Below are 27,542 nucleotides of genomic sequence, written 5' to 3' on the forward strand. Positions count from 1 at the left end.
TGCTTTTTAACCTGTGAATAACCTTGTGATTATTTACTCTCCAGTAAAATGGAAGCCCCAGGGCTTTGCAAAGTGTCTACACTGTGGCTTTCATACCCCTTGGCACAGGCTGTGTCCCCGTGGGGTGCTGGATCCTTTGTGTGGAAAGGCACACATCACTGCACGCTGGGGCACACTCAGAACCTCTTCTTTGTGGAAGCAGGCAGGCAGTCACCAGCTGCTGGCTCTGTCACCTTGAGGAGCGCACCGAGGTTATGCTTCTGACTGTTTGAAAAGCCGTTGGAGAAGAAATCAGGAGGTATTTACTGAACTCCTACTGAGGACTCCGTGCTAGGCTGGATGACAGGGTTTATCTGATGTATCTTAATGAGCTGGGAGGAGAGACGGTGATGCCAGGGAAATGGGACTTGAGCAGGAATGCAGGGCAGTGACTCCACAGGGAAGACCAGAAGGACGCCAGACGAGGATGGCCTCGGGGCGGCATGCAGGTCACAGTGGAACCAGCAGCGACAGGACAAGGCCTCTGTACCCTGGAGGCATGGACCTCAAAGCTGGAAGAGGCCTTCCAGGGGACCCAGGTCAAGCCTCTCATTTTGCAAGTGTGAAAGGTGTGTGCTGAAGGTACCCCAGCTGGTTTGGCTCTTGAGAACACCTGTCAAAGTGCAACCAGCATTAAGGGGCTTGCCAGGAGGAAGAGGAGACTAACTTGTCGCTGCAGGAAGGGCAGCGGGGCCAGGATGGTGTCTCTTTCTCACGCATTCTCAGTCCCTCACAGCGCCTGGTGACCGGGCACTCAGAGACCTCAGGCAAGTCACAGAGCCTCTCTGGCTCAGCGTGGCAGAATTAAACAAGATGAAGGACATGAAGCCTGTAGCACAGGCCCTGACATTTAGGAAGTGCTCACCAGTGGGAACTATTAGTGTTGCTGCTGTGGTTTGCTGGATTATTTCATGCTGGTTGCATTACAACCCCCGAGAAACCTTTTGCTGATCTCTGAGATTTATGACTGGGGCAGTGGTTTCAAACCTCATTGTTAGAATCATCTGGGGGAAACTGGTTAAAAATTAGATTCCAGGGCCTGGCCCCTCCCAGTTCCAATTCAGGCCACACACACGCACACACACACACACACACGTACTTTTTTTTTTTTTTTTTAAACAAATCTCTTAGGTGATTCAGTGCTAGTGATTCAGGAACCACTGGGAGAGGCTCCCTTGAGCTGGGAGCCCTCCCACTAGCTGTGTTAAGCACTGTCCATTGGTGCTCTCCTCCTTCACTTGATTTTCTTTAAAAATTTTAAAATAAGTTAGACATGCTTTTAGAAAAACAGTTCAGAGCACAGAAGCATGTAAAGTGGAAGGAAACTACCGGGACCCCACTTTTTCCATATTTAACTCTGTATTCCCACCCCCTTGAGAGAATCATCTGTGTTTGTTGTTTGTTTCCAGAAATTGTCTATGCCTGTAGCAAATTCATTAATGCATCGCTTTCCCCCCAGTCCTCCCTTTGTGAAAAACACAAGTATTATCATGGGTAGAGCAGGGATTGGCAAACATTTTCGGTAAAGTGTCAAATAGTAAATATTTTCAGCTTTGTGAACCATAGGGTCTCTGTCCCAACTACTAAACTCTCCATTACAGCTTGAAGGCAGCCACAGCAATTCATAAATGAATGGGTGTGGCTGTGTCCCAATTAAATTTTATTATCAAACAGGCAGCCAGCTGGATTTGGCCCACAGGCCATAGTTGCCTGCTATGGACTACTACCACTTACTCCTCTCCTTTGTATAATTTGAACTTCTTTCCCGTATCAGCCCATGCAGTGACTTCATTCTTTAACTGCTACATGGTACAGATAACATATGTAGCCATTCCTCCATTGGACAGTTAGATATTTTTCCAGGTTTTGCTCTACTAAACAAAGCTGCCATATACTGTGTGCTTGGTTGACTATTCTTACTCAACCAGAAGGAATTCTTAGAGCAGAATTGCTGACTTAAAGGGTAAGTATGAACTTAAAATTTTGGTGAGAGATTGCCAAATGGCTCTCAGGCTTCTTTTTAAATTCAGATTGCCACGTAGCCTTGTGATTTTCGTTGCTTAATCTTACTCTTGGTGAATATTTTGTTAATTTAAAGGTTTTGTAATAACTAAAGGACCAACAGAGAAAGCAATGAACGATGTGACAATTGACTCAAGTTTATTACTCAATAAATACTTGTCCACCGTGAAGCAATTTGCACAGCACTTGTCAGTGTAAAAGTAAATTCCCTTCTGCCTTGACTCCCAGAAAGCAGTAAGAGACAGCTTTTTCTAAATGTGAAGGACGTTCTGTGCAAAAACATAACTCAAGCCCTTGCAGTGCAAATAAATATGCTGATTAGGTAGGACATAATTGCCGTTACAGCTTGAGCACATGCAGGCCTGGGCTTACTGATGGTGAAAATGAATTTTGAATTTCCAATCTGAGTTCTCATTCGGACACTTTACACAGCATTCTTCAGATTCCTGAAAAAAATGCACTGATCACACTCAGTGTTGTAGAGATTACAATTATGAACAACTAGCCTTCACAGAGCACCTACTATGACTCTGGCACTGGGCTGAGTCCTTCACCTACATTCTTTCCACCCTGTGATGATGGTGTTATCACCATTTTACAGATGGGAAAACTAATGCCAAAATAGGTTAAGTAATTTGACCATGGTAATGTAGTCAGTTCTGTATGATTTCCAGGCCCCTGGGGAGAAAATACAATCATATACTGCATTAAAAATGAGAAAAATCTTGCAGAAAACAAGAGTAACAAAAATGTCTATATTCCATGACCTTGCAATGTAACCCTGGAAATTTATCCTTAGAAAATTCCCAAAGAAAATAGTTATGCCCCAAGATAACAAAGAGCTAAACATTAGAAACAACAAAGTTTAGCAAAAGAGATAGGACTAAGTAAATAATCAGTTTGATGGATTATTAAGTACCCATTAATGATGATGGTGAAGACCGAGAAACAATGTAAAATAGTGGGGAAAAACCCTGGTCTCAGTCAGATGACTGGATGTAAGTCCTGCCTCCACCACTTACTATCTGGGGGATGTTGGGCAACTTCGGCTCTTTTTCCTCCTTAAAAAAATAAGATTGGCCTTCTGTGTATTGGATAATGTTTCTAAGTGTATGGCACTCTCCCTAAGTGTGAATGGTAAGACTTCATTCCATGGTTAGGCGTGGTCATGAGGCTTGTATTAGCCAATGAAATGAGAACGACTATGAGGTATGTCGCTTCTGGGCAGTCCGGGCAGAAGCATTTAGTCAGGAGTGCAAGATTCCAGCGCTTTCTTCCTCTGAGGCAGTGATCAATGTGAGAAAGCCTGCGTTAGTATGGAGACACCATGCTGAGCTATCCCATGGAGGGCACCTGTCTAGCGACATAGCCGACTATGTGTGAATGAGGAATAAACTTTTGTTTTCTTAAGCCATTGAGATTTGGGGATTGCTGAGCATAATGGACCTATACAGGACATCTGTTTGGCTTCACACTGTATCCCAGTGTCTAAAACAGTGCCTGGCATAAAGTCAAATCTCATGTAACGTTTGTAGAATGGCGGTTGTCCTTGGAGTTGGGATATCTTTTTGGCTTTACTGTGCAGATAATGCTAATCCAGCATTGGTGATGAGGAAGAGAGCTCTCCAGATCCCCCCCCAACCCTTTCGGAGTGAGCATGGGCCTGCGGACACCCTGAGCTCGGGCTCTGGCCTCCAGAACCAGGAGACAATACATTTCTGTTATTTAACCCTTGCAGTTTGTGACACTTCATTACAGCAGCCCTAGCAAGCTAATACAAGAGTGTTATATATTTCCTTGCTTTAACAGAAGAGGGGCAGCTTTCTGTAGACGATCTTATATAAACTATTGCTGACACTTTTTCCCGCTAGTGTTCTAGCCCCTTTCCATAAATATGAGGGGGTGACTCCTATGTATTGGGCCACATTGTATAATCTTTCATTAGAAAACGTATTTCTTATCCTAACAAGTCACTTCAGAAGTCACATATTACAACGACTGAGGGAGCACTTCAAAATAGGACTTACAAAAGGAATAAGAGAAATATTACTAAAACCTAAATGTTGACATTTCTGATTCTGGTCCAGTCAAGATGGCATAGACCCTTTCCCCCTGCTCCTCCCTGCCAAGCACAGCTATAAACCTTGGGAAAGGCAAAAAAGACAACCCAAGGAGAACTCTGAGAGGTGGAAAGAAAGTAAGCTGGTTTGGGACCTCAGGACCAGAGTACAGCACAGTGGCAGGGCACGTGCATCCTATCCACCTAACACAAGAAGGAGGGGAGTCTTTCCAGACCCCAGACCGAGCAACAGAAGGCAGCCCAGATAGGCTCATTCCTTCCCTGTAGAGAATGGGGGTCCCCCTAGTGAGCATGCCATCACCTGACAAGGGGGGTCCTTGGGGGCAGAGCCAGAAATAGCCACCAGGGGAGGCAATCTCCTTCCCCACAAGGCCTGAGACCCCTCTTTCCCCCAAGAGTTATCTAAGTGGGAGGTTGGGCTGAGCCTGAGGGAGAAACCTAGCTATAGCAGGTGGACTGATTCAGGAAGCCTCTTTATCCCTAGGACTCTCCTCCCCCACCCAGAGACACTAGGGTAGGAGGGTGGGTTGGGAGGACCAAGAGATAGATACCCAGCCTTCTCAGGCAGCACCTGTACGAATCAACAGAAGCCCCGGCAGCACCAGATAAACCAAGCAGACCAAAATAACCCTGCAAAGCTGCTGAAAATTAAACTGCCATTAAAACCACAGTCCCAAAAGTAGGTCAAGACCCATGTGCTAACCCCAAATAGGGTGATGCCTACTAAGATAAAAGATTTAAATAGGACCTGGAGTCTCCTAACATAAACAAATAAAATGTCTAGGACATTATTAACAATCACCCATCATACCAAGAGCCAAGAAAAATCACAATGAGAAAAGACAATCAATGGATGCCAACACTCAGATGAATCTTGACAAGGATTTTAAAGCAGCCTTAAAACTGCAGTTAGGCAGTGAATTAGAAATTCCCTTGAAATAAGTTAAAAAATAGAAAATGTCAGCAAAGAAATAAAAGTTATAAAAAAGAACCAGATGGAAGTCACAGAACTGAAAAATACAACAGAAATAAAAAAACTTGCTGGGTAGTTTCAATATGAGAATGGAGATGACCGAGGATAGACGGAGTGACTGAGGACAGAACAATTACAGAACAACAGAACTCACCCAGTCTGAAAAAGACAGAAAACAGACTGGAGAAAAACAACAAACAAACAAAAAACAGAGCCTACAGACCTATGGGATAATAACAAAAGACCCAACATTCATATCATCAGAGTCTTAGAAGAAAGGACAATGGGGCTGGGGCTGAAAGAGCACTTGAAGAAAAATGGCTGGAAAAATCCCAAATTTGATGAAAGACACAAACTTACAGACCCAAGAAGCTGAGCAAATCCCAAACAGGATCAAGTGCTAACATAGCAATAATGATTTTAAAGTAAATAGTCTAAACATGTCAATTAAAAGACACTGAAAGAGTGGATAAAAAATACAACAACTATATACTACTTATAAGAAATTCATTTCAAATTCAACAACGTATGTAGGTTGAAAGTAAAAGAACAGAAAAAGCATACCATGCAAGCAATTTAAAAAAGTGGCTATATTAACCTCTGATATAGTAGACTACAGAGCAAAGAAAATTACGAGAGACAAACATTACATAATGATATGAGGATCAATCCACCAGGAAGACATTAAAATCCTAAATGTATACACCAAACGACAGAACCTCAAAATACCTGGGGGAAAAAAACTCCCAAAACTGATGAAGCTAAAAAGTGAAATAGACGAATCCACAGTTATAATTGAGGACTTCAATACCTTCCTTTCAGCAATTGACAAAACAAATAGAATATCAACAGGATATAGAAGATCTGAGCAATACTACCAATCAACAGGACTTAGCTAACATAAATAGAATACACCATCCAACACCACCAAAATGCCCCCTTTTTCTCTAAGCGTCTATGGAACACTCCCTAAGACAGAACACATTTTGGGCCACAAAACAACCTTAACACAGAACGTATTGAAATCACAGAGTGTGTTTTCTGATCATAATGGAATCAAAGTAGAAATCACTAACAGGAAACATTAGGAAACTAAACACGTGGCTAAAATTGATCTATAGATTTAATGCAATGCCTATCAAAATCTCAGTAAAATTTTCTTAGGCATAGACAACAGACATAGGAAATTTTATTTTAAGATTTAAATGAAAAGGCACAGGCCCTTGACTAGTTAAACAACTATAATAAAGTGAGAGGAAGTACTCTATTTGATAGGAAGGCTTACCATATCGCTACAGTAATCAAGGGAGTATGGTACTGTCGGAGGGACAGACACACAGATCTCTGGAACAGAGGACCCTGAAATAGACCCACACATGTATGCTCAACTGGCATTTAAAAAAAGCACAAAACTAATTCAATGGAGGAAGAATAACCTTTCAACAAATGGTGCTGGAGCAATTGGACATCTATAGGAAAAAGAAACTTGACCTAAACCTCACACCTTATACCAAAATCAACTCAAAATGGATCATAGACTTAAATGTAAAATGTAAAACTATATAACTTTTAGAGAAAAACATAGAAGAAATCAGTATCTTATAGGATATAGGAACGTATATAGGTGACTAACTTGTAAAGAACAAAATACGTGTATCACTCCAATGACTACAAGTAAAACTCGGAAATCCGAATAAGATTGATGGATTGTATAAAAGCCAGTGCCCTGGGTGTGATGTTATACTATAGTTTTACAAAATCTTACCTTTGGGGAAACTGGGCAAGGTATAGAGAGAATCTCTCTGTATTATTTCTTACAACTAACTGCATGTGAATCAAAAATGATCTCAATAAAAATGTCAACTGAAAATAAGCTGAATGCTTAACATATTACATGAGTAACATCTCTTTTACAAATGAGGGAGCTGAAGTTGGGTGGTTGGTAACTGACAATTACAGAGCTAATAAGCGGATGGGCTAGGATTAAAAATTCAGGTGTGGATAGATCCAAAGCCCAAGTTAATCACAAAGTTATTCTGGCTGATAACTCACAATATAATGTAAATGACTTAAGGGTCCAGTTAGGTGCTTAGAGAAGTAAAAAAAGTAGCTATATCATTTGAAAAGGTAAGCAGGGATGTGCTTTCTGCTAATATGACATAAATTAAAAATCTTTTGGGATGCTAGGAATTAAGAGCATAGTATCAAGACTACTGTAAAATAAGGGATTTCATTCTCATATTACTAAAAATAAATCAAGTTTTAGTGTAATAATTATAAAATTGAATTGTAAGATCATTGAAGGAAAACAAATACCAAATAGCACCCATGCCTGCTTGGTAAAGTCTAGCTTCAGATTTAAATAAAAATATCATAAGCCAAGTTTCAGCAAAATAATTTTATTTCCTAACACCTGGTAAACATATATATCTAATATGTACTTATCTTGCATATTTATTCACAAATGACTTCCAAATTACAACAACTGCTTTGATATTTAAGCATGTACTGAAAGTTATCTTAGTTGAAATATGAAAAAATGCTTTCAGATGGATAACACACTGAATATATTAGATTGGTCACAGCACAATTTGCTTTGTTAGATAAGTTCTATAAATTTAAAGTTCTGAAAAGCCACTACTTTTGCATCTACTATGTCCAGATGAATAGGATGCAGCAATATCAGCTTGTATTCCAGAGAAATTTCCTTAGTTTTTCTGGTGATGGAACCACTTATCTACTATATTTAGAAAAAAGAAAAACAAATTAGAATACTTGTTAATAATCAGAATACACCCAACATATAACAAATAACATACTTGCTTTAATGTATCCTACTATGTATTACCTTAAAACAAACTTTCATACATGCAAATTTCACTGCAGCAAAAACAGGTAATTTATCATTGTTTTCTTTTGGGCTTCCTTAATCATATAGACATGCGATTCTCACAAGAACCTTACAGAGAATTCTAAATCTAAAGGGGGAAAAAACTGTTTCTAGGTGAAGCAGCCTGTGGCCAGATGGGGACCCAGCGCCCAAGCCGGCTCCAGTGTCCACAAGGCATCTACCTGGAACCTAGAGAACAGTGGGTCATGGTTTGGAAACTGCTGTGATGGGGGGTGTGGGGGGTGACATTAAAGGTGGTATGTACAGCCAACTTTCTTCCCACATATACTGCGGAACTCTAAAAATGTATGGATATGGTATGTAAGATTTCTCTATAGATACAGATATAATTTCCCCACACATACATTGTTTAATGTAATTTTACTAGAATATTGATCTTACCATCTGTTGGTACTGTGCAAGCAGATTCACATGGTGGTGGTAACTAAAATAAAATAGTAAAATATATTAGTCTAATCCCAGGGGAAAAAAGCTAAAAAAGTATACTGGCACAAAAATTAAAATGAATCTAAAGACAAGTGTTCCAATTCTTAGGTTCTAAAAATAATTTATAATTTATAGAAACAAGGTTTGCTTTACGGCTAAGAAATGCTAACAAATTCAAGCCTCTTCGCTTTTATTGACACACAGGAGAATAAATAATAAAATGCTTTTTGAAATAAAGAAAAAACTAATTTGTGCATATACAATGATTTTATATGTACACATACCATTTAATGTAGGCAGTGTTCTCATTGAAAAGCTATGATTGTTAACCAATGGCGTTTCCCTTTCAATTTTTCTTATTCACTTCAACTTTGTTGGGATTCATATATAAAGATAAATCTAAATGTTTTGGCTTCATCGTTAAGTTGTTATTTTTCCTTGTACTACCCCAATTACAAAGCAGTAAAAAGTCACACCTCATTTTCTTTTGTTTTCCTTGTTTAATACTATAAATGAAAATTAAGATGATCTAATTCAGTGTTTTGGTTAATCCAAATCAGATTCTTAAAAATAGTACAAACCCAAAATTATTTCTTAACAAATGGTTTACTACCTCACATGAAAGTCTTTTCTAGGATTATGAACCACCCCTGCAACGGTAACTGAAATTTGGTAACTTTCTCAGGCCTTGCTATAACAAAGTCAAGTAAGTTCCCATTGGTTCTTTTGTGAAAACTGGCTTATGATAGGTACACAGGCACTTGAGTTAGTCAGTATATTCTGGAATCATTTTGATTGTTACAAATCCTCCTATTTTGCTATCTGTCCAGTTTAGAGTTCACCAGGACCCTCTTCAGATTTTACGCTTACATGTCTACTTACATGTGTCCATGGTTTGTAATCTCAAGACCTCATACAGTAATAAGCATACTGGAGGCACTCAAATATTTGTTGAAAGAAATACCTCCCCTCCCATTTAGCCACCAGGTATGTTCATTTTCAAGGAAACTGTTACATACAGCATTCACAATGGCTTTGGCCGCATCAGGGTCACACTTGAAGGGGCTCTCAGACACTGTGGTATTCATGCTATTAAATAAAACAAAAGTAGTCATAAGTCACAAAAATGTCTCTCTGAAGAGTTCAAAAACAAGTTTAAGATGGTAGGCCAGATGAGATTCAAGTTTGGTTTACCTGAATCTGAAGTTTACTTAAATTGCAGGATACAAAATCAATATACAAAAATCTGTTGCATTTCTACACACTAATAACAAACTATCAGAAAGAGAAACTAAGAAAATAATCCCATTTACAATTGCATCAAAAAGAATAAAATACTTCAAAATACATTTAAGGACGTAAAAGATCTGTAGAGTGAAATTAAAACACTAATAAAAAAAATTGAAGAAATTATAATATCTTCTAAATAATACATATATCATATATAAATATTCATTATAAAATAATGCAATGTCCACTAAAATAAATGGAAATATATTCCATGCTCATGAAATTGAAATAGTTAATATTGTTAAAATGTCCATACTACCTAAAGCAATCTACAGATCAATGCAATACCTCCCAAAATTCCAATGACATTTTTCACAAAAATAGAACAAATCATTCTAAAATTTGTATGGAATCACAAAAGGCCCCCAAATATCTAAAGCAAACTTAAGAAAGAAGAACAAAGCTGGAGGTATCACACACTTTCTGATTTCAAACTATATTACAAAGTTACAGTAATCAGAACAGTATGGTAATTGAATAAAAACAGACATAGATCAATGGAACTGAATAAAGAGCCTAGAAACAAACCCATGCAGACGAGTATATGGTCAATTAATTTATGACAAAGAAGCCAAGAATATACAATGAAGAAAGATGAAGAAAGGACAATCTCTTCAATAAACGGTGTTGGGAAAAATGGACAGCCACATGCAAAAGAATGAAACTGGACCATTATCTTACATCATACATATAAATCAACTCAAAATGGATTGAAGACTTGAATGTCAGACCTGAAACCATAAAACTCCCAGCAGAAAGCATAGGCAGTAAGCTCCTTAACATTAGTCTTGGTGATAAATTTTTGGATTTGACACCAAAAGCAAAGGCAACAAAAACAAAAAGAAGTGGGACTACATCAGACAAAAAGGCATCTGCACAGCAAAGGAAGCCATCAGCAAATGAAAAGACAACCTATTGAATGAGAGCAAATATTTACAAATCATAATCTGATAAGGGGTTAATATCCAAAACATAAAGAACTCATACACTGAATAGCAAAACAAATGAAAAACAACCACAAACAATCTGATGAAAAAACAGGCAGAGGACCTGAACAGACATTTTTCCAAAGACATGCAGATGGCCTACAGGTACATGGAAAGGTGCTCAAGATCACTAGACATCAGGGAAATGCAAATCAAAACCATACTGAGATTATTATTTCACACTGTTAGAATGACTATCATCAAAAAGACAAGAGATAACAAGTGTTGGTGAGGATGTGGAGAAAAGGGAACTTTTGTGCCCTGTTGGTGGGAAATGCACACAACCACTATGGAAAACAGTACGGAGATTCCTCAAAAAACTGAAAATAGAACTACCTACCATATGATCCAGAATTCTACTTCTGGGTATTTACCCAATAAAAACGAAAACACTAATTCAGAAATATATATGCACCCCATGTTCATTGCAGCAATATTTATAGTAGCCAAGACATGAAACAACCTAAATGTCCATCGATGAATGAATGGATTAAGATAATGTGGTATATATACAACGAAATATTATTCAGCCATAAAAAAATAATTAAATCTTGCCATTTACGACAACATGGATTGACCTTGAGGGTATTATATTAACTAAATCAGACAGAAAAAGATAAATACCATATGATCTCACTTATACAGTTGACCCTTGAATAATGTGGGACTTAGGGGCGCGGACCTCCCACACAGTTAAAAATCTACATACAACTTTTGACTCCTCAAAAACTTAATAATAAACTACTGTTAACCAGAAGTCTCACTGATAACATAAAGTTGATTAACACATGTTTTGTATGTTATACGTATTATACATTGTAGTCTTACAATAAAGCTGGAAAAAAAATGACATTAGGAAAATCATTAGGAAGAGAAAATACATTTACAGCACGATATTTATTTATTGAAAAAAATCTGCATGTAAGTGGACCCATGCAGTTCAAACCCTTGTTGTTCAAGGATCAGCTGTACATATATACTCATTTTGTAACTGGTTATCTTGCCGAATTCTTTAGTTTTTTCTAGGGTTTCCTGGATACACAGTCATATTATCTGCCCCAATTTACTCCCCTTTTCCAATATTCCTGCATCAAAACACATCATTTCCAATATTCCTGCATCAAAACACATCATTTCTCCTTTTCACTTCATTGACTACTATTTCCAGAACATCATTAGTTAAGTGCTGATGTGGACATTCTCTTACAAATCTTTAATTACCTAAGAGGAAGTATATTGTCCTGAACCTAACTCCAGAACACTTCTTGTGGGATGACTTTGGGTAAGTTCATTCTCCCTGTATCTGCTACATGCTCGGCAAACATTCACTGCTCAATTAAATCAGCTTTTATTATTAGTGGCAATAAACTTTTTGTGCACTGTAGATACTGGTTTAGGCTGATGCACCTTATATATTGATATCAGAGAACACCAACCCTTGCACTCAATTTTATTTTTCCCATTACATTCTGAGAACCCGGATGCTAAGCCGCCTTTCCCAATTACCCTCACAACGCGCGCTCACTGTCCCTCGTGTAGTTTTAGTTTGTACTTGTTCAGAGACTACCTTAGTGCTTTCCCGTTGTTTCTATATCTACCTTCCCACTCACTTGAGCACTCACTGACAAAACAGGTTCTCTCTTTTCTAAGTGAAAGTAACGGTAGTGTGTTGTGGTTATTAAAATCTTTGGAGCAAGCTGGTCAGCTTTGTGTGTTAAACATGCAGAGAACAGTCAACGCTTACCAGCTGATTCCTTTTCCATCAGTTTTCTTCGTCACTAATGCTCTCCAATGGTCATGAGTGCTTTTAATAATATCAATTGCAAAATCCTATAATTTGAAGATATATGTATTATAATGATAGAAAAGTATCCTTAGTATCAACATTTTCCCAAAAGCTTGATACCTTTGTCTCTTTTGAATCATTTCTTTGTGTCAAAAACAGAAGAAAACATTTAAATGAATGAGTCAACATCAAGACTGTCATGTCTTCAGACATTTTTTTTATAATCATATAGTCTTTAAATGGTAATCACATGTTAAATTGTAAGTCTCAATAGAAACAAACCTAAAGCTACAGTTCTGAATAACACATTACCTTGTTTTTAAATTCGGCATTGAAAGCAAACTGGTTCTCTGGTTTTCCATCAGGAACCTTGTACCTTCTAAACCAGTCCACAGTAGCTTCTAGATAGCCAGGTTTCAGTCGCTTGACATCGTTAATATCTTAAAAGAGAACAAGCAGATTGCAAGATGCATATGTAATTATTTATGTGATAAAAATATCAAGTACGTATTTACTTTGAGGGAGCTAGGGGATGGTTATAATAAAAATTCAAGATAATGTTAGAGCTGACCACCTTGTTGAGAAGAGAACATATACAGCCATTAAAAGGAAATTGTTTAGTGTCTAGCTCTGATGTTGAGTAGTAAGAGAACAACCACTACAATAGTAACTTCTTTAGATAACAGGAGAGAGAAATGACTGGGGGCTACATAACAAAGAGGAGTTTGGCAAGTGTGGATAACTTCTATGAGAAGGATAGATGATGCTAAAAAAGACAGGCTGAGGTTCCACTCAGATCATACCCCAATTACATACCAAAAGACAAGAAAAATGGATTATACTGTTATCCACTGATGGGTTACATACTAAATGTGACTAGACTTTTCTAATGCTACAGTATAGGCATTCTTATCACAAAGCATTTGTTCTGGCCAACAGAAACGTGTCCTGTTTTAAAAAACTTTTTAAAGTTTCTGTATAAGCACCAACAGTGGCTAGCCTCAACATCAACAAACTCACCTGTAAGTGACCGAGCTGCCTGCTCAATGCAAGCAAATAGAAGATACAAGTGCTAAAAATATCAATCAAGAAAAGTATTTGGGGAAGGAGGAATACGTTCAACAACAGAAGCTTATTAAAATAACTTTGCTTAAGTCTAGTCCATAATATACATAGCTAAAGAATATCATGCATTTTGTTATTATAGTACCACTGAAAATATGGAAAGTTTACAAAGTGAACTGGGAAATGTTTGAACACTGATACGTTTTAAAGAACTGATAATTCACATAAAATGTGTCACTTAATACAGAAATAATTTGAAAATCCAGAAATCTGAAATACAAATGTCGGGTGTTTGCCAACAAATTTTCCAACCAATTCTCCCGTTCTTCAGGTACCAGTCGGGTGCCCAACAATCCCATTCAACGATGACACTACCTACCGGAATTAGCGTCAAATCCCACAAGGTAAAGGGCTCAGTCCCCCACGGCTTCCCCACTTGAAGCAGATTCCAGGCCACCCACACTTTTGCCCGACCTCTATAAATGAGGGTTTCCTACAACTCTCTCCGCAGGTCTGATCATTTGCTAGAATTGAGGCAGGGCCTGGCTGGGACCCCCATGGTAGCCTCACCCGTCCCAGCCACACCTTTCCTTGCCCTAAAGCTTAGTAATAGATGATTCCCCTACAGCTTGAGCTCGAAATGTTCCTTGTCCCACTTCCGCTTTAGAAAATTACCCTGAAACTTGTAATTAAAGACCCCCATGCTTACTGATCACAATCTCTATGGCCTAGCATTCTTTCCAGGTCACTGTCATCACTGCTCCTGTGTTGATGAGCACGTTGGAGCCACATCGCCTGAGGGAAGACTCCACGCACACCCCTGGAACATCCTGTAGCCTCTGGAGGAATCCCCGATTTTCCGTTAAATGTCCCAGGCTGGTCTGAGAATATTAAGACAGTTTTTGGATGTGTTAACCTGCTGCCTTCTCAGAACACCGAGGCTCTGATAAACGCTTATGCTGTGACCCAACGCCTGTGCCGGTCTATTGGCTGAAGCGGCGCAGGCAGCACGAGCCCCAGGCTCATTTGGCCTCAGGTTTCAGAATGATTCACAGAATTCAGGGAACCACTTTATTTGTTTACTGGTTTATTATAAAGGATACAGTTCAGGAACAGCCAAATGGATGAGGTGCCTAGGGCAAGATATGGAGGCAGGCAGGGCATGGAGGTTCCACGCCCTCTCAGGGCGGCCATGCCACCCTCCCGGCACACTGAGGTTTTCACCAACTCAGAAGTGATCCAAATATCATTATTCCAGAGTTTTTTATAGAGCTCGATAGCTAGCCTCCCATCTTGGTCCCAGAGGTTGGCGGGTGGGATTGAAAGTCCCCACCCTCTAAGCACTTGGTCTTTCCGCTGCTGACCAGTCAGTCTCCAGCTGGCTGTGCCCTGCCACCCAAGTCACCTTATTAGTGTAAACTCAGGCGTGATGAAAGGGGCTCATCCTGAATAACAAAGACACTCATCACTCAGGAAATTCCAAGGGTTTGGTGTTTTTTTTTTTGCCAGAACTGGAGACAACGATCAAATATATTTTTGTATTATACCACAGCATGGAAAAACTATAAGAGCTGATTAACTGTCTGACTGTGAAGCACACATTGAAATGTAATAAGCTGCATCCAGACTGAGGAACCCTGACATCAGACCCAGAAAAACAAGTAGGAAAAAAGCACCCTGTCAATATTTTTCCCTTGTGTTGTCCACTAAGTACAGAGACAAAGCCAGTGGTCTGCAGAGCTGCCAAAACTTCCTCTTGAGGCCACGTTGAGCTCCTGCCACAGGCAGCCCGGATTCTGTGCGGCTCCTTCTTGGGTTCAGTTTCTAACCAGCCAGGCAGTGTTGTATCCCACAACCACGCGTGAGATGCTCGCTTTCACTGATTCCCGCAACTCAGACGGGAGGGGATATGGCTGTCATGGGGAGTGACATGCCAACCTGGTTGCTTTAGTGGGGAGGGGTCCTCTCCCACAGCTTTGTGAGTGTTCTTCCGAAGCTGTGGCTAGTAAAGAGCACTCTCTATCTAGAAACTCTGATAAACTCTCCAGATAACTGATGACAGACGGACACTGCCTTAGGTTGACACTTTGGAAAAACCGAAACCACTTGCACCATGGGACCAGCCACCCATGGAAGTTTCAGGGTTCTAATAACCTTTACTGCAGGGCAATGGCGCCCTGGCAGAATAGTGCTGACATAATGACAGGCGTGCTTCACTAACAGTGGCCACAGCATGCCTTTTAGCACGTGTGCTCTTGTGTAAGTAGCACACGCGAAAATGGACACACGATCAACAGAATCACAGTTGTGCCACCAAGGGGTTAACAAATGGGATGAATGCATTCTCACTGCACTAAATTTAAACAATATAGAAGCACCTGAAACAAAAAGTCTCCCTTTACCCTTCTTCCCATTGCACTATTAAAGGATTAGTGTTCTTCTAGTTCTTTAAAAATTTATATTATACAAATTTATATTATAAAAATTTAAATATACATAAATATATGTATATTTATATACATATGCAAATATACACATATTTAAACATATATGAGATCATACTCTGTAAGGCAAAAAAACAGCAGAAAGGAATACCTTCTGCCTTAGTGGTCTTTCCACATCTGTACATGCAAGTCTTTCTCATCCTTTGTAACGGCCACACAGTAGTCCATTGCCTGGACAGACGATAATTATCTAACCATCTAACCGGTGATGGATATTTTAGCTCTTTCCAGGTTTTTGTTGCAATGAATATCCTTGTAATGCATCTTTGTATATACGTATTTATGAGGAATAAATAAATTCCATGAAATAGCTACTTAGAAGTAGAATTGCTGGGTCAAAGTGATATTAATCAAAATACCAATTTTCCATAAATTTTCTAAAAACCAGTATTATTTGGTATATTTGAAAAACATTCCTTGTGTAGAAGGTGAAAGTGGCAGTTTATCGTCCCTCATGTGGTGCTTTTTACTTGCAAAGCTTTTCACCTACGGTCTGTCATTTCATTGCCTTCCTTCCCCACCCCCTCACCAGCAAAATCATGGTATTTACAGATAATTATGCACTTAACAAAAGTTAATTTATGGGCCAAAGAATCTGCATGTCAGCCCCTGGTCCAATGCTCTTTCCAGTAAGAAGACCAATCTTTCTTATTAATCTTAATGAGGCAAATCTTAACAAAAAAAACCCTTTCTTGGCACAACATGGTAACAACAGAATAATAGGGCTTTGACATCTCCTAGCTTACACGACTGTGACTAAGAAAATACAGTGCATAGGAGAAAGAATGGACCCCTGCCAGGATATCTGAAATCAGGTACAAACTACCACTAGATGGCTGTAGGCTGATTGCTGTAACCTCATTAAACATCTATAACCATCAGCACTCTTGTGAGCAGTGTAAAGATGTTGACTTTTGCACAAGAACTCAAATTTTAATTTGGTCCCCAAAATCAACTGCCTTAATTAGACCTAAGAACCCAACAGATAAGTTACAACCTAACAGATAAACCACAGTGCTGTCCTCAGCAGCATGGTCCTGAGGCTGCCACCTTTAGAACAGCACAGAAATCCTGTGATTTCCTGGAGGAACACCCACGTCTTTGACATGTACACCTTATTAAAGAGTCTGATAACAATGAAGGTGAAGTTTCAGGAGTAAATGTGGCCCCACAGCTCGTCAAGGCCCCAGTCCACCAGTCGCTCTGCACTGGCTGAGTCTTTGGAGTCTACAAAGTAGTCCTTGTTTTCTAATCATGGGTAAGAAGCTGCAGCAGGAAATACAGGATTCACTGGCAAGTGCATCTGAAGACTTCCGTCACCAGCCGAAGATGTTCCACCTTCAGAGAGTAACTAGAGCAGAGCATTCCGAAGGCATTGGCAACAAGGATTAACATGGTTCATGTCTCCTTGTAGAATCCCAACAAGAAAAACCAATCAGAGCTGGGATACACGGATGAACAGTCTCCGCTTCTGATTGTTCAAGCAGTAGGAAAGGAGGAGCCATAGCTGAAGGGGGCGGGGGGGGGGCGCCCTTGAAGTGGGTGGGAACAGACCTAACGCATTCAGATTTCATCCAGGAATGAAATGTGCTTGCAGATTCATAGAAGCAATATCACTTTCCTAAGAATCCCTGATTTTCTTCCTGATCTCTTCCTCAAGCTTTGGCACATGTTTCAACATTGTTTCTAACTGTAATGGTGCAGGGCCAATTCCTGCAAAGGACATATTGTGATTGTAGTGCCTGTGTCTTGCTCAGTAGATTTTTTCTTAAGGTTTCTTCCTTCCTTATCAATAAGATGGCCTACAAAGTTAGGGGCTAAAATGCTCAAGGGAATCTCTTCTGTGAATTTCTTATCTTGAGCTTTCCTCTGCATGATCTCCAGAACAGATTGACAAGCCACAGAGGTGCCTTCAGGGGTACAGAGAATAGTAACTGACTTCTCAGCAGCACCTTCATTCTCTTGACGATGGACCTCGATTTTAGACTGGTGATATTCCGAATGGTGGCACCTTCTTTTCCTACAGTGGCTCCTATGAGTTGAGCGAGAGCCCGCAGGCATAGAGGCAAGTCACCCAGTTTCTGTGTGGACACTGATCCTGGAGACCCCTGCCTCGATGAGCCCCTCTGCCTGAATCCATGGAGACCTCGGGACTGCTGCGAGGAGTTCTGCTGGGCAGCCATTTCATCTGGGATGTGGGCCATTTTTAACATGACGTTCTCCAACTGGACTCCATTCAGTTTGTCTAAAGGTTATCTAGCTTGGTCCTTACTGGATTAGGTTGCATTTACAACTATAGTTACTGAGGCAGTGTTCAGTTGCTCACAGCTTGCCACCTCTCCACACTGGACTAGCAAACTACCCAGCACCTCAGCGTGAAGCCAGTCTTCATGCGCTGTACCCTGGCTGTTTGCAGCAGAAAGTACAACACTACCACAAATAGTCGGTGCAACCCTTTCTTCACTCTGGATACAGGGGCCTCCATTGCTGTGAAACACTGCTGCAATCTTCCTCAACGGAAGGGCGGCTTAATGCAGACAAGCGACATTCCTTCCTCAGCCCCTCGGGACTCCAGTAATCAGCAGCGAGGCTTGGTCTGAACTACACACAACAATGCCACTTCCTGAAAGGGTCTCCGCCCAGCTCTGCTCCCTCAAATCGCTTCCTAGGCCCGCTCCCCTGTTTAGCCTCTGGAAGCCCTAGAACAGTTTTAGATTTACAGGAAAGCTGTGAAGATATTACGGAGTTCCCAGATACCCACCCTGCACATAGTTTCTCCTGTTATTACTATCTTATATAAAGACCTTTGGCACAATTAATTAACCAATAGTGATACACTAACTCAAGTCTGTTTTTTCTATGATGCAGATCCCACCCACCCAGGATACTGCATATTTTTTGGTCGTCACGTCTCCTCGGGCTCCTCTTGGCTATGACAGTTTCTCAAACTTGTTTTGATGACCTTGGTTATTTCGAGGGGTATTGATCAAGCATTTTGTAAGATGTCCCTCTATTGGGACTTGTCTCATCTTTTTCTCAAGACTAGACTACCAGCCCCTTTCCATACTGGACTCTTCTGAAAGAGGTCACTCTGCACAGCCTGTACTTCAGGAATGGGGAGTATGTTCCATCTCCTTGAGGGTAAAAGTGTTTACATAAATTACTTGGAATTCTTCTGCACGGGAGATTTGTCTATTCTTCCCCCATTTGTTTATTTATTCAATCATTTACTTAAATCAGAATGGATATTATTTCATACTTTGGGTTATAATCCAATACTACTTTCTTCTGTTGCTCACATTGTGTCAGCTCGGCCACCGGAAGTGCATTCAGGTGTGTGTTCCCCTGACATACCCCTATCATGTTTTTAAAGCACGTCTTTACTTTTTGGCACTACAAATGCTCCAGGCTTACTTTATATATTCCCTGCCCCAGCCCTAGAATCAGCTATCTCTCCAAAGAGCCTTGGTTCCCTTTATTGAGGACTGGTATTAGAAACCAAGGTCTGGGGGCTAGGTGTGCTCATGGCTTCCGAAAGGCTCTTTTAGGCCCTTTCATCTAATAGAGCAAAGAAATAGAAGTGTGTATCCTAACCCAGTATATACACACATCTAAAAATATATCTACATGTATCACCTGTATCTTTATTAAGTCAAACTGTTCTTACTGATGACTCCAACTCTAATCCATTGCCACACGACACGGATCATTCTAGCTCCCTCCCTTGCTTATCTGTAACCTCCCACTCCAACAGTGAGAAGAAACCTGGTTCTCACCATCTACCATCTATTCACTGAATTGCTCAAACTCAGTACACATGTACAGTGGTTTCAGAATTGTTAACCTGTACCCCACTGAGAAACAACTTTACCAACTAGGGTACGCACAGTGTGCTTATGTGCAGTTCCTTTTTGCCTTTATCTTACCATCTCCACTCATTTCCAAAGTTACTTGGTCAGCACCTTTTCTCCTGCCCCTTCAGTGAGGTTATTTTACACATTTATAATAGATTCTTTTGTCACAGTCTACATTCCATCCATGAAATGACCTCACAAATAACTTTTTAAATTTTCACATATTGAGGTTCACTCCTTGTGCTGTGTATAAGTTATCTATTGCTGCTGTTACAAATTACCACAAACTTAGTGGCTCAAAAAACCTACAAAATTATTATCTTATAGTTCCGTGGGTCAGAAGTTCCAGAGTCTCATCAGCCTAACATCGTGGTGTTGCAGGGCTGTGCCCTTTCTGAAAGCTCTAGGGGAGAATGTCTCCTTGCCCTTCCCAGCTTTTACGGGCCACCCACATTCTCTGCATGTGCTCCCACCATCCGACATCTTTAGAGCCAGCAATGTTGCCTTTCTCTGACCCTTCTTCTGCCATCACATCTGACCACAGCTGGGAAAGGTTCTCCGCTTTCAAGGACTCATGTGATTCGATGGGGCCTACCTGGATAACGTAGGATACTCTCTCCATCTCAAGGTCCTAACCTTACTCTGAAAGTCCATCTGCCACATAGGTAAAATATTTACAGGTTCTGGGGATTAGGAGCTGGACCTCTTTGGAAGGGGCGGGGGGAATAGGGGAGTATTATTTTGACACTAAAATTTTATGGGTTTTGACAAATGCACAGCATCATCTATCCACCATGGCAGTGTCATACAGAACAGTTTCATCCAAAGATGTCTACATCCTAATTTCCAGAACCTGTGAATATGTTATATTATTACACGGCAAGGGGGAATGAAGCTTGCAAATGATTATTAAATTTGCTAATCCGCTGATTTTAAAATTTGCAGTTTATCCTGGATTATCTGGGTGGGCCCAATGTAATCACAAAGGTCCTTATAAAGTGGAAGAGGGAGGCAGAAAAGTCAAAGTCAGAGATGTGACAAAGACTTGACTTGCCATTGCTGGCTTTGAAGACTGACAGGTGACATGAATCAAAGCGCATGGGCAGCCTATAGAAGCTGGAAAAGGATTTTCCCTTAGAGCCTCTAGAAGGAATACAATGTTGCTGACACCTTGAATTTAGCCCAGTGAGACCCATTTCAGACAGACAAGAGAAAACTAATACAATAACTAAGTAAGTGGATTAGATCATTAACTAGAGGCGAGGGTAATATAAAAATAGTCAAGATAAATTAGACACAGAGTTATAAACATATTTTTTTCAAAGAGGACTTCAGATAATCAACTTATCTCACTAACCTATACATTTATAGTCAGTTGATTTTCAACAATGGGGCCAAGACAATTCACTGGGGGAAAGAACAGTCTTTTCAACAAATAGTTCTGGGACAATAGGTTATCTACATGCAAAAGAATGATACTGGACTACTACTTCATACCATGTACAAAAATTAACTCAAAATAGATCAAAGACTTAAATGTAAGGGTTAAATTTATAAAACTCTCAGAAGGAAACATAAATGTAAATATTTGTGACCTTGGATTAAGCAGTGGTTTCTTAGATATGACACCAAAAAGCAACAAAAAATTTTTAATAAATAAGACTACATCAAAATAAAAAACTTGAGTGTTTCAAAGGACACCATTAAAAAAATGAAAGGACAATCCACAAAATGGGAGACAATCCACAAAATGGGAGAAAATACAGACAGGTCATATATCTGATAAAGGTATAAAGAACTCTTAGAACACAACAACAAAAATATATACCCACTAAAATGGCTATAATAAAAAAGATTAATAATAAGTGTTGACAAGGAAGTAGAAAAATTGGAACCCTTATGCACTGATGGCAGGACTACAAAATGGTGCAGCTGGCTTAGGAAAAAAGTTTGGCAGTTCCTCCAAAGCTTAAAGGTAAGTTAACACGTGACTCAGCAACTCAACTCCTAGGTTTATACTCACAAGAGGATTAAAAACATGTGTCTACACAAAAACTTGTACAGGAATGTTCACACCAGCAGCATAATTCCTAATCGCCAAAAACAACCCAAATGTCAACAGATAAATGGATAAACAAACTATAGTACATATCCATACCATGGAGACAGTGAAGTAGTATTCAGCCATAAAAAGGAGAACTAATACATGCTACAAAATGAATGAGCCTAAAAAACATCGGGCTAAGCAACCAGACACAAAAAGCCCCATATTTTATGATTCCACACGTGTGAAATATCCAGAATAGGAAACTTCATAGAGACAAAAAGCAGATTCGTGGCTGTCAGGGCCGGGGAGGAGGAAGGAACAGGGAGTGACTGCTTAAAGGTACACAGTTTCCTTTTGGGTGATGAAAATGTTCTGGAACTAGACAGTGGTGGTGGTTGCAGAACACTGTGAATGTACTAAATGCCACAGAATTGTACACTCTAAATAGTTAAAATGGGGAATTCTGTGTTATGTTAATTTCACCGCCAAAAAAGGGAGAATGAAGTACTGATACATGTTATATGCTAAATGAAAGAAGCCAGACACATTATCACATGAACCCATTTATGTGAAATGTTCGGAACAGTTAAATCCAGAGACAGACGATAGGTTAACGGCTGCCAGGAACTGAGAGATGTGGGAAGAGGGCGTGACGGCCAAGGGGTACAGGGTTTCCTCTTGGAGTGGTGAAAATGTTCTGGAATTAACAGTGGTGATGTTTACACAATCTACTGACTGTATTAAAAACCACAGAATTATACAACTCAAAATGGTGACTTATATGGTAGGCGGGTTATATCTCAATTAAAATAAATAAGTAGAGCAACTGAGTGCAAGTATGTAGGGAAGGAAAGGAGAAAACAGTAAACACAAACGATCAGGTTTTTCCTTTCCTGGAATGAAAGAGAACATTTACTTAGTTAATTACAGAAGTTCAGTATCAGAAACAACAACGCTCTGCCAAACGTTTTGCTCCTCTATTCTTTCACAGCTTAAAGGCATGAGCTTACAATTCAGGTTAATGGTGCATTAGATTTAGGTGCAAAGACCTCAGACTCTTCAAACTGTCTTACCTTTGTAATTGGCTGCGTCAGGATCATCCACATTAATGGCAACGACTTTCCAGTCAGTTTCCCCTTCATCGATCATAGCCAGGATGCCCAGAACTTTCACCCTGATTATCTCACCTCTTGCACATACCTGAAAGTCAATAACCACGGTCAGGACAACACTACAGCACAAAACTTTGGAAGAAAAGCTTTACTTGGTAGATAATAGGAAATAAAGAAGACGACAAGTTTCTGCAAGTTTCCCTTAAGATTGTTCCTGTAAGTCATTTTTAAAAAGCTAAATAAGTTAATGCCTATCAGTCTTATAGAAGTTGAAAATAGGTACCCCTTATTACTTACAGGTCTTAAGAAAATCAGTTACATGCTTCAGGGTCATTTTTTTTTAACTGCCTTTAACTGTGCCAAAGAATAAACCCTCCATAATTTGTTTCAAATACATATTTCAATGTGCTTTCTTTACCTTTTATTTTACAGAAGCCAGTGAGCTAGGCAAGTCATACAATACGACTGAACTTCATGACTTAAGAAACTGAATGACGACTTTCTTTTCACTTGTTTACTATTTCCCTGAGCCTGAGAAAGATTACAAAGAAATACAACTATAGTCAGAATCTTAGAGCAACCTTTCTTGAGAGAGGAATCCCTACCATAAACCTCCAGCTCGTGAGATGATTTGGCTTGGCTCAATCCACTGATCACTCCAAATTATTACGCAAGGTCTGCCTTGCACTGAGATGAAATTTGCCTCCTAGTACCTTTTACCTGTTGACCAGTTAGTCACCTGCCTTCTAAATCAATGCAGAACATGTCTACTTCTTCCACATATATGTATAGTCATGTATGTACACAAATGCACATTTTTTTCTAGGCTAGGTTTAAATATATAAATTATACAAATGTTTAGAACGAAATGGAATCACTCACAGTGACATCATTACTCACAATGTTTTTTAAAGTATGAACTTTGTATATTTCATTAATATCACCTGAATACTAAAGAAAAACATTTCAGATCCTATTACCTTGCTTCCAATTTCACACACATCAATTGGGTCATTGTCACCACAACAGCCAGTGTGTTTGTCATCATGTCCTGGGTCTTCCCAAGTCTAGAAGAAAAAAGAAAAAGGCTTAGAGCATTCCTGTACAAGCTAGTGACAGAGTGGATCATGCTGACATTAAAAGATAACAGCCCATGAGTCTTTCTGCAAAAATATTAATCTTCAGCTATTTTTTCTCATGTAAAATTCTTTATTCACATCTCAGAATCTTAATTACACACAATAGTTTTAATTAAGTCCCAGGGCTCCTATTATGCATTGAAGGCTAAACTAAATTTAAGCTTTAAAATGAATGATGATCCTATTTAAAACAAACAAAACCCAACCACCTAATAACTGAGGCAAATGCAAACACAGATATAGACTCAAATCTTTACTTTGAAAATATATTAAAAGAAAACTGCTTTGAGGAATTCTTTGTACTTTACTATATTCTACTAACTAGATTTTCTTTAAAATAAATTTCCAAAGCAGAAGTAGGTAGGCAGTAACACTAAAACAGAAACTATGTGTTCTGATGGTAAAAGTATCATCGCTGACCAGGAGCCAAGATTGAAAAGTTCAATCAGGATTTTCTGAAGCTCTAAATTGCTGGCTTTCTTTCCTGCTCAATTGCAAAAGAGAGCCCATACAGAGAGCGTCTCACAAAAGAACAGATGGTCTATATTTGCCAAGAAGTCAAGTTTAAAATGTAGCTGTTGTTTTGGTTCTTTTCTCCCCCAATCCAGAACACATTGCTTGGATTTATATGCCTACTCAGCTGGAGTAAAGGCAAAAATATAAAAAGTTGATAAAGAAAGACCGGATTCACCAAAGCCAAATCCAACCTACAGAAGAATAAGAATTTCAGCAATGTTTTCCCAGCAGGATGATATTTCAAGGCTAAAGACTAAATCAACTGACGTACAAGGTGAAGCGCTATAATTAAGGCAAATGAATGATTTTGTAATTACCTAACAAGCTAGATGAATTTGACCTATGCTTTTGTAACTTTATCGATTGTTTCACAATAGATTCCACTTAATAGATTTAATGGTTAATAAAAACAAACCATTTATCAACAGGAAAAAAATAAATTGAATATTTTGTATAAAAATCATAAGTGCCATAGCATTAGCCTAACCAAATCAGAATTAAATCCATCATTTACTCATAATAGACATGATTATAGTGATTCTTCGTTCAAACGTTACATAAGGACCTACAACACACTTGGCATTGTGCTGGGGATAAACTGGTATACAATGCAGATACCCACCCCTCTTGGAAGAGCTGACTGTTAAGGAAAATAGAATCCTATTCTTACTTTACCATGGAGAGCTTGGCTTAAGGAAGGAATCAGGACTCTAAACGTACAGGTCAACAGCTGTGAGAACTAGGTGCTTTATTCCTCACAATAGTCATATGAACTAATAACTCAGGGAGAAATATTCATGTCTTGGGGAGGAAGAAACAGACACAAATTAGGTAATTTAGGAAGTGGCAGCCTTGGGATTTGAACCCTAGTTGATCTGGCACCAAAAAATCAGTGCTTTATAACCACTAGCCTACACTGTCTCTTAACAGAGCTGTCACCCATTCTGTATAAAAAGAAATTTGTGTAGTTTATAACTAGTACATATAGAAAGGTAAATATTTCAGAAAAGAACAAACTTTCAAATGTAAACTTAAACATTTAACTTTTCTGTCTATCTTGAAAATAAGCTTTTCAAGGAAGTATTAAAATGAGTTAATTACGCCTTATGTTGCTTTTTTCTAATTTTTTTTTTTGGGGGGGGGGAACAGTGTGTTTCTCCAGGGCCCATCAGCTCCAAGTCATTGTCCTTCAATCTAGTTGTGGAGGGTGCAGCTCAGCTCCAAGTCCAGTCACTGTTTTCAATCTTAGTTGCAGGGGGCGCAGCCCACCGTTACGTGTGGGAATTGAACCGGCAACCCTGTTGTTGAGAGCCCGTGCTCTAACCAACTGAGCCATCCAGCCGCCCCATGCCTTACATTTTTTAAAATCTATCATAGCAAAAACTTTCTGAAGGTGTTTAAATCTCTTTTACTAATAGCAGTAGGTTAATTTATTAATTTATTTTTTTTTGTAAGCTAAAAAGTTTCTAGCAATTGCACAGAGACATACCTGAGGGATGGCACCATAGTTCCAGATATATCCTTTATAAGGGAACAAATTTGCAACATAACGGAGTTTTCCTTTTTTCACATCTTGTTTAATTGGGTTTAAAGGGTCCTTCGTAGCAATCTGAAATAAAAAATTTCAAATCATTATATATTTGGATGTGAAATACCCTTCATAGAGGATTTTAGGAAATTAATTATGGAATGCACATCCCCTAAGCTCCACTTTAATGATACATTTTACCCCTAACATTTTTATAATTTGAAATAACAGTCTCTCCATAATCAGCCTTTAAGTGGAAAGCATTTGAAGTGTACAGGAACTATCAAGAAGAGAAAAGGAACATTTACTAATTCCAGAAAGCAAAAACTAAACTTATCTGGAATAAATCTTAGCATTTGAGAAATAAAAGATTTTTATTAAAAGGGCAAAGTAAACATTATCCAACTTCGGCTTTCCTTTAAAGCACTTAATTAACATAATGCAACAGAAATTCCAACAAAATCATGTATGGCTGGGGCAACTAACCAAAGCCCATGACCCTGCGGAAGTCAGTGATGGGCTTAAAAAGAACAGGACAGAGAAGAAAAGGGTAATTTCAGGCTTTGGGAACTCCAAAAGCAAACGTGTGTGGAAGGAAAGTTTATGACCAATTTGCAAATTGCAAATGGTTGAGTTTAGTTGGAGCACAGAAGGAAGAATAATAGTTGGCAATGAGAGAAGAAACTGGAAAATAGATTGGCACTAGGAAGAGGAAAGCCTTGAACTTTAGCTGTTTAACACTTGAGCAAATCAGCGGGGCTAGATCAAAACTAATATCCAAATCTGACTATCAATGTTAAGCGAAACATACCTCCATTTTTGCATTCGACCAGCGTGGTACTTCAACTACCATGTGGAACACATCCTGAAAGACAGAAGGTGAGAGATGGTAACCAGAGCTAATTTGTTTTTTTCAATGAGCATGCCCTAGTTCTTCCAAAATTAAACAGCTCATTGTATCGGATCTTTGAAGTCAATAGACTTGCAATAAAATACATCAAAAAATAAGACTGATGGATGAAGAGGTAAAACAAATATAGCAAAATATTATTTTTGCAAAATATTATTCTGCAAAACTATTGCAGAATCAAGGTGGTGGGTGTATGGTTGTTCATGGTATAAATTCTTCAAAACTTTTCTGGATGTTTTAAATTTTTCATATAAAATAGTCGGGGTATGTGTGCAAAGAATGCTTCGGTGAAGAAAAGAAACAGTTTTTAAACATAACAGAACTTGTATTTCTGAGAAAGGTCATCTTCAAAGC

The 27,542-nt window shown here is 39.1% G+C and overlaps 1 protein-coding gene and 1 pseudogene across 1 annotated transcript in view; both read right to left on the minus strand.

The window, feature by feature from the left end:
• Nucleotides 1-7,492: 7,492 nt before the first annotated feature.
• PPA1 (inorganic pyrophosphatase 1) overlaps nt 7,493-27,542 on the minus strand; it is a 32,984-nt gene continuing 12,934 nt past the window's right edge. The window contains exons 3-11 of the mRNA XM_033131073.1: nt 27,090-27,143; nt 26,240-26,359; nt 24,076-24,162; nt 23,057-23,183; nt 12,826-12,953; nt 12,472-12,557; nt 9,471-9,540; nt 8,407-8,449; nt 7,493-7,854 (exon numbers count right to left, since the gene is read on the minus strand). Coding sequence (XP_032986964.1) covers nt 7,823-7,854; nt 8,407-8,449; nt 9,471-9,540; nt 12,472-12,557; nt 12,826-12,953; nt 23,057-23,183; nt 24,076-24,162; nt 26,240-26,359; nt 27,090-27,143 — 747 coding nt within the window. The 3' untranslated portion in view covers nt 7,493-7,822. The remainder of the gene's footprint in view (nt 7,855-8,406; nt 8,450-9,470; nt 9,541-12,471; nt 12,558-12,825; nt 12,954-23,056; nt 23,184-24,075; nt 24,163-26,239; nt 26,360-27,089; nt 27,144-27,542) is intronic.
• On the minus strand, nt 16,882-20,558 carry LOC117036276 (insulin-like growth factor 2 mRNA-binding protein 3; annotated as a pseudogene).

This window comes from Rhinolophus ferrumequinum, chromosome 16 (assembly GCF_004115265.2).
Source record: "Rhinolophus ferrumequinum isolate MPI-CBG mRhiFer1 chromosome 16, mRhiFer1_v1.p, whole genome shotgun sequence".
NCBI classification, from domain to species: Eukaryota; Metazoa; Chordata; class Mammalia; order Chiroptera; family Rhinolophidae; genus Rhinolophus; species Rhinolophus ferrumequinum.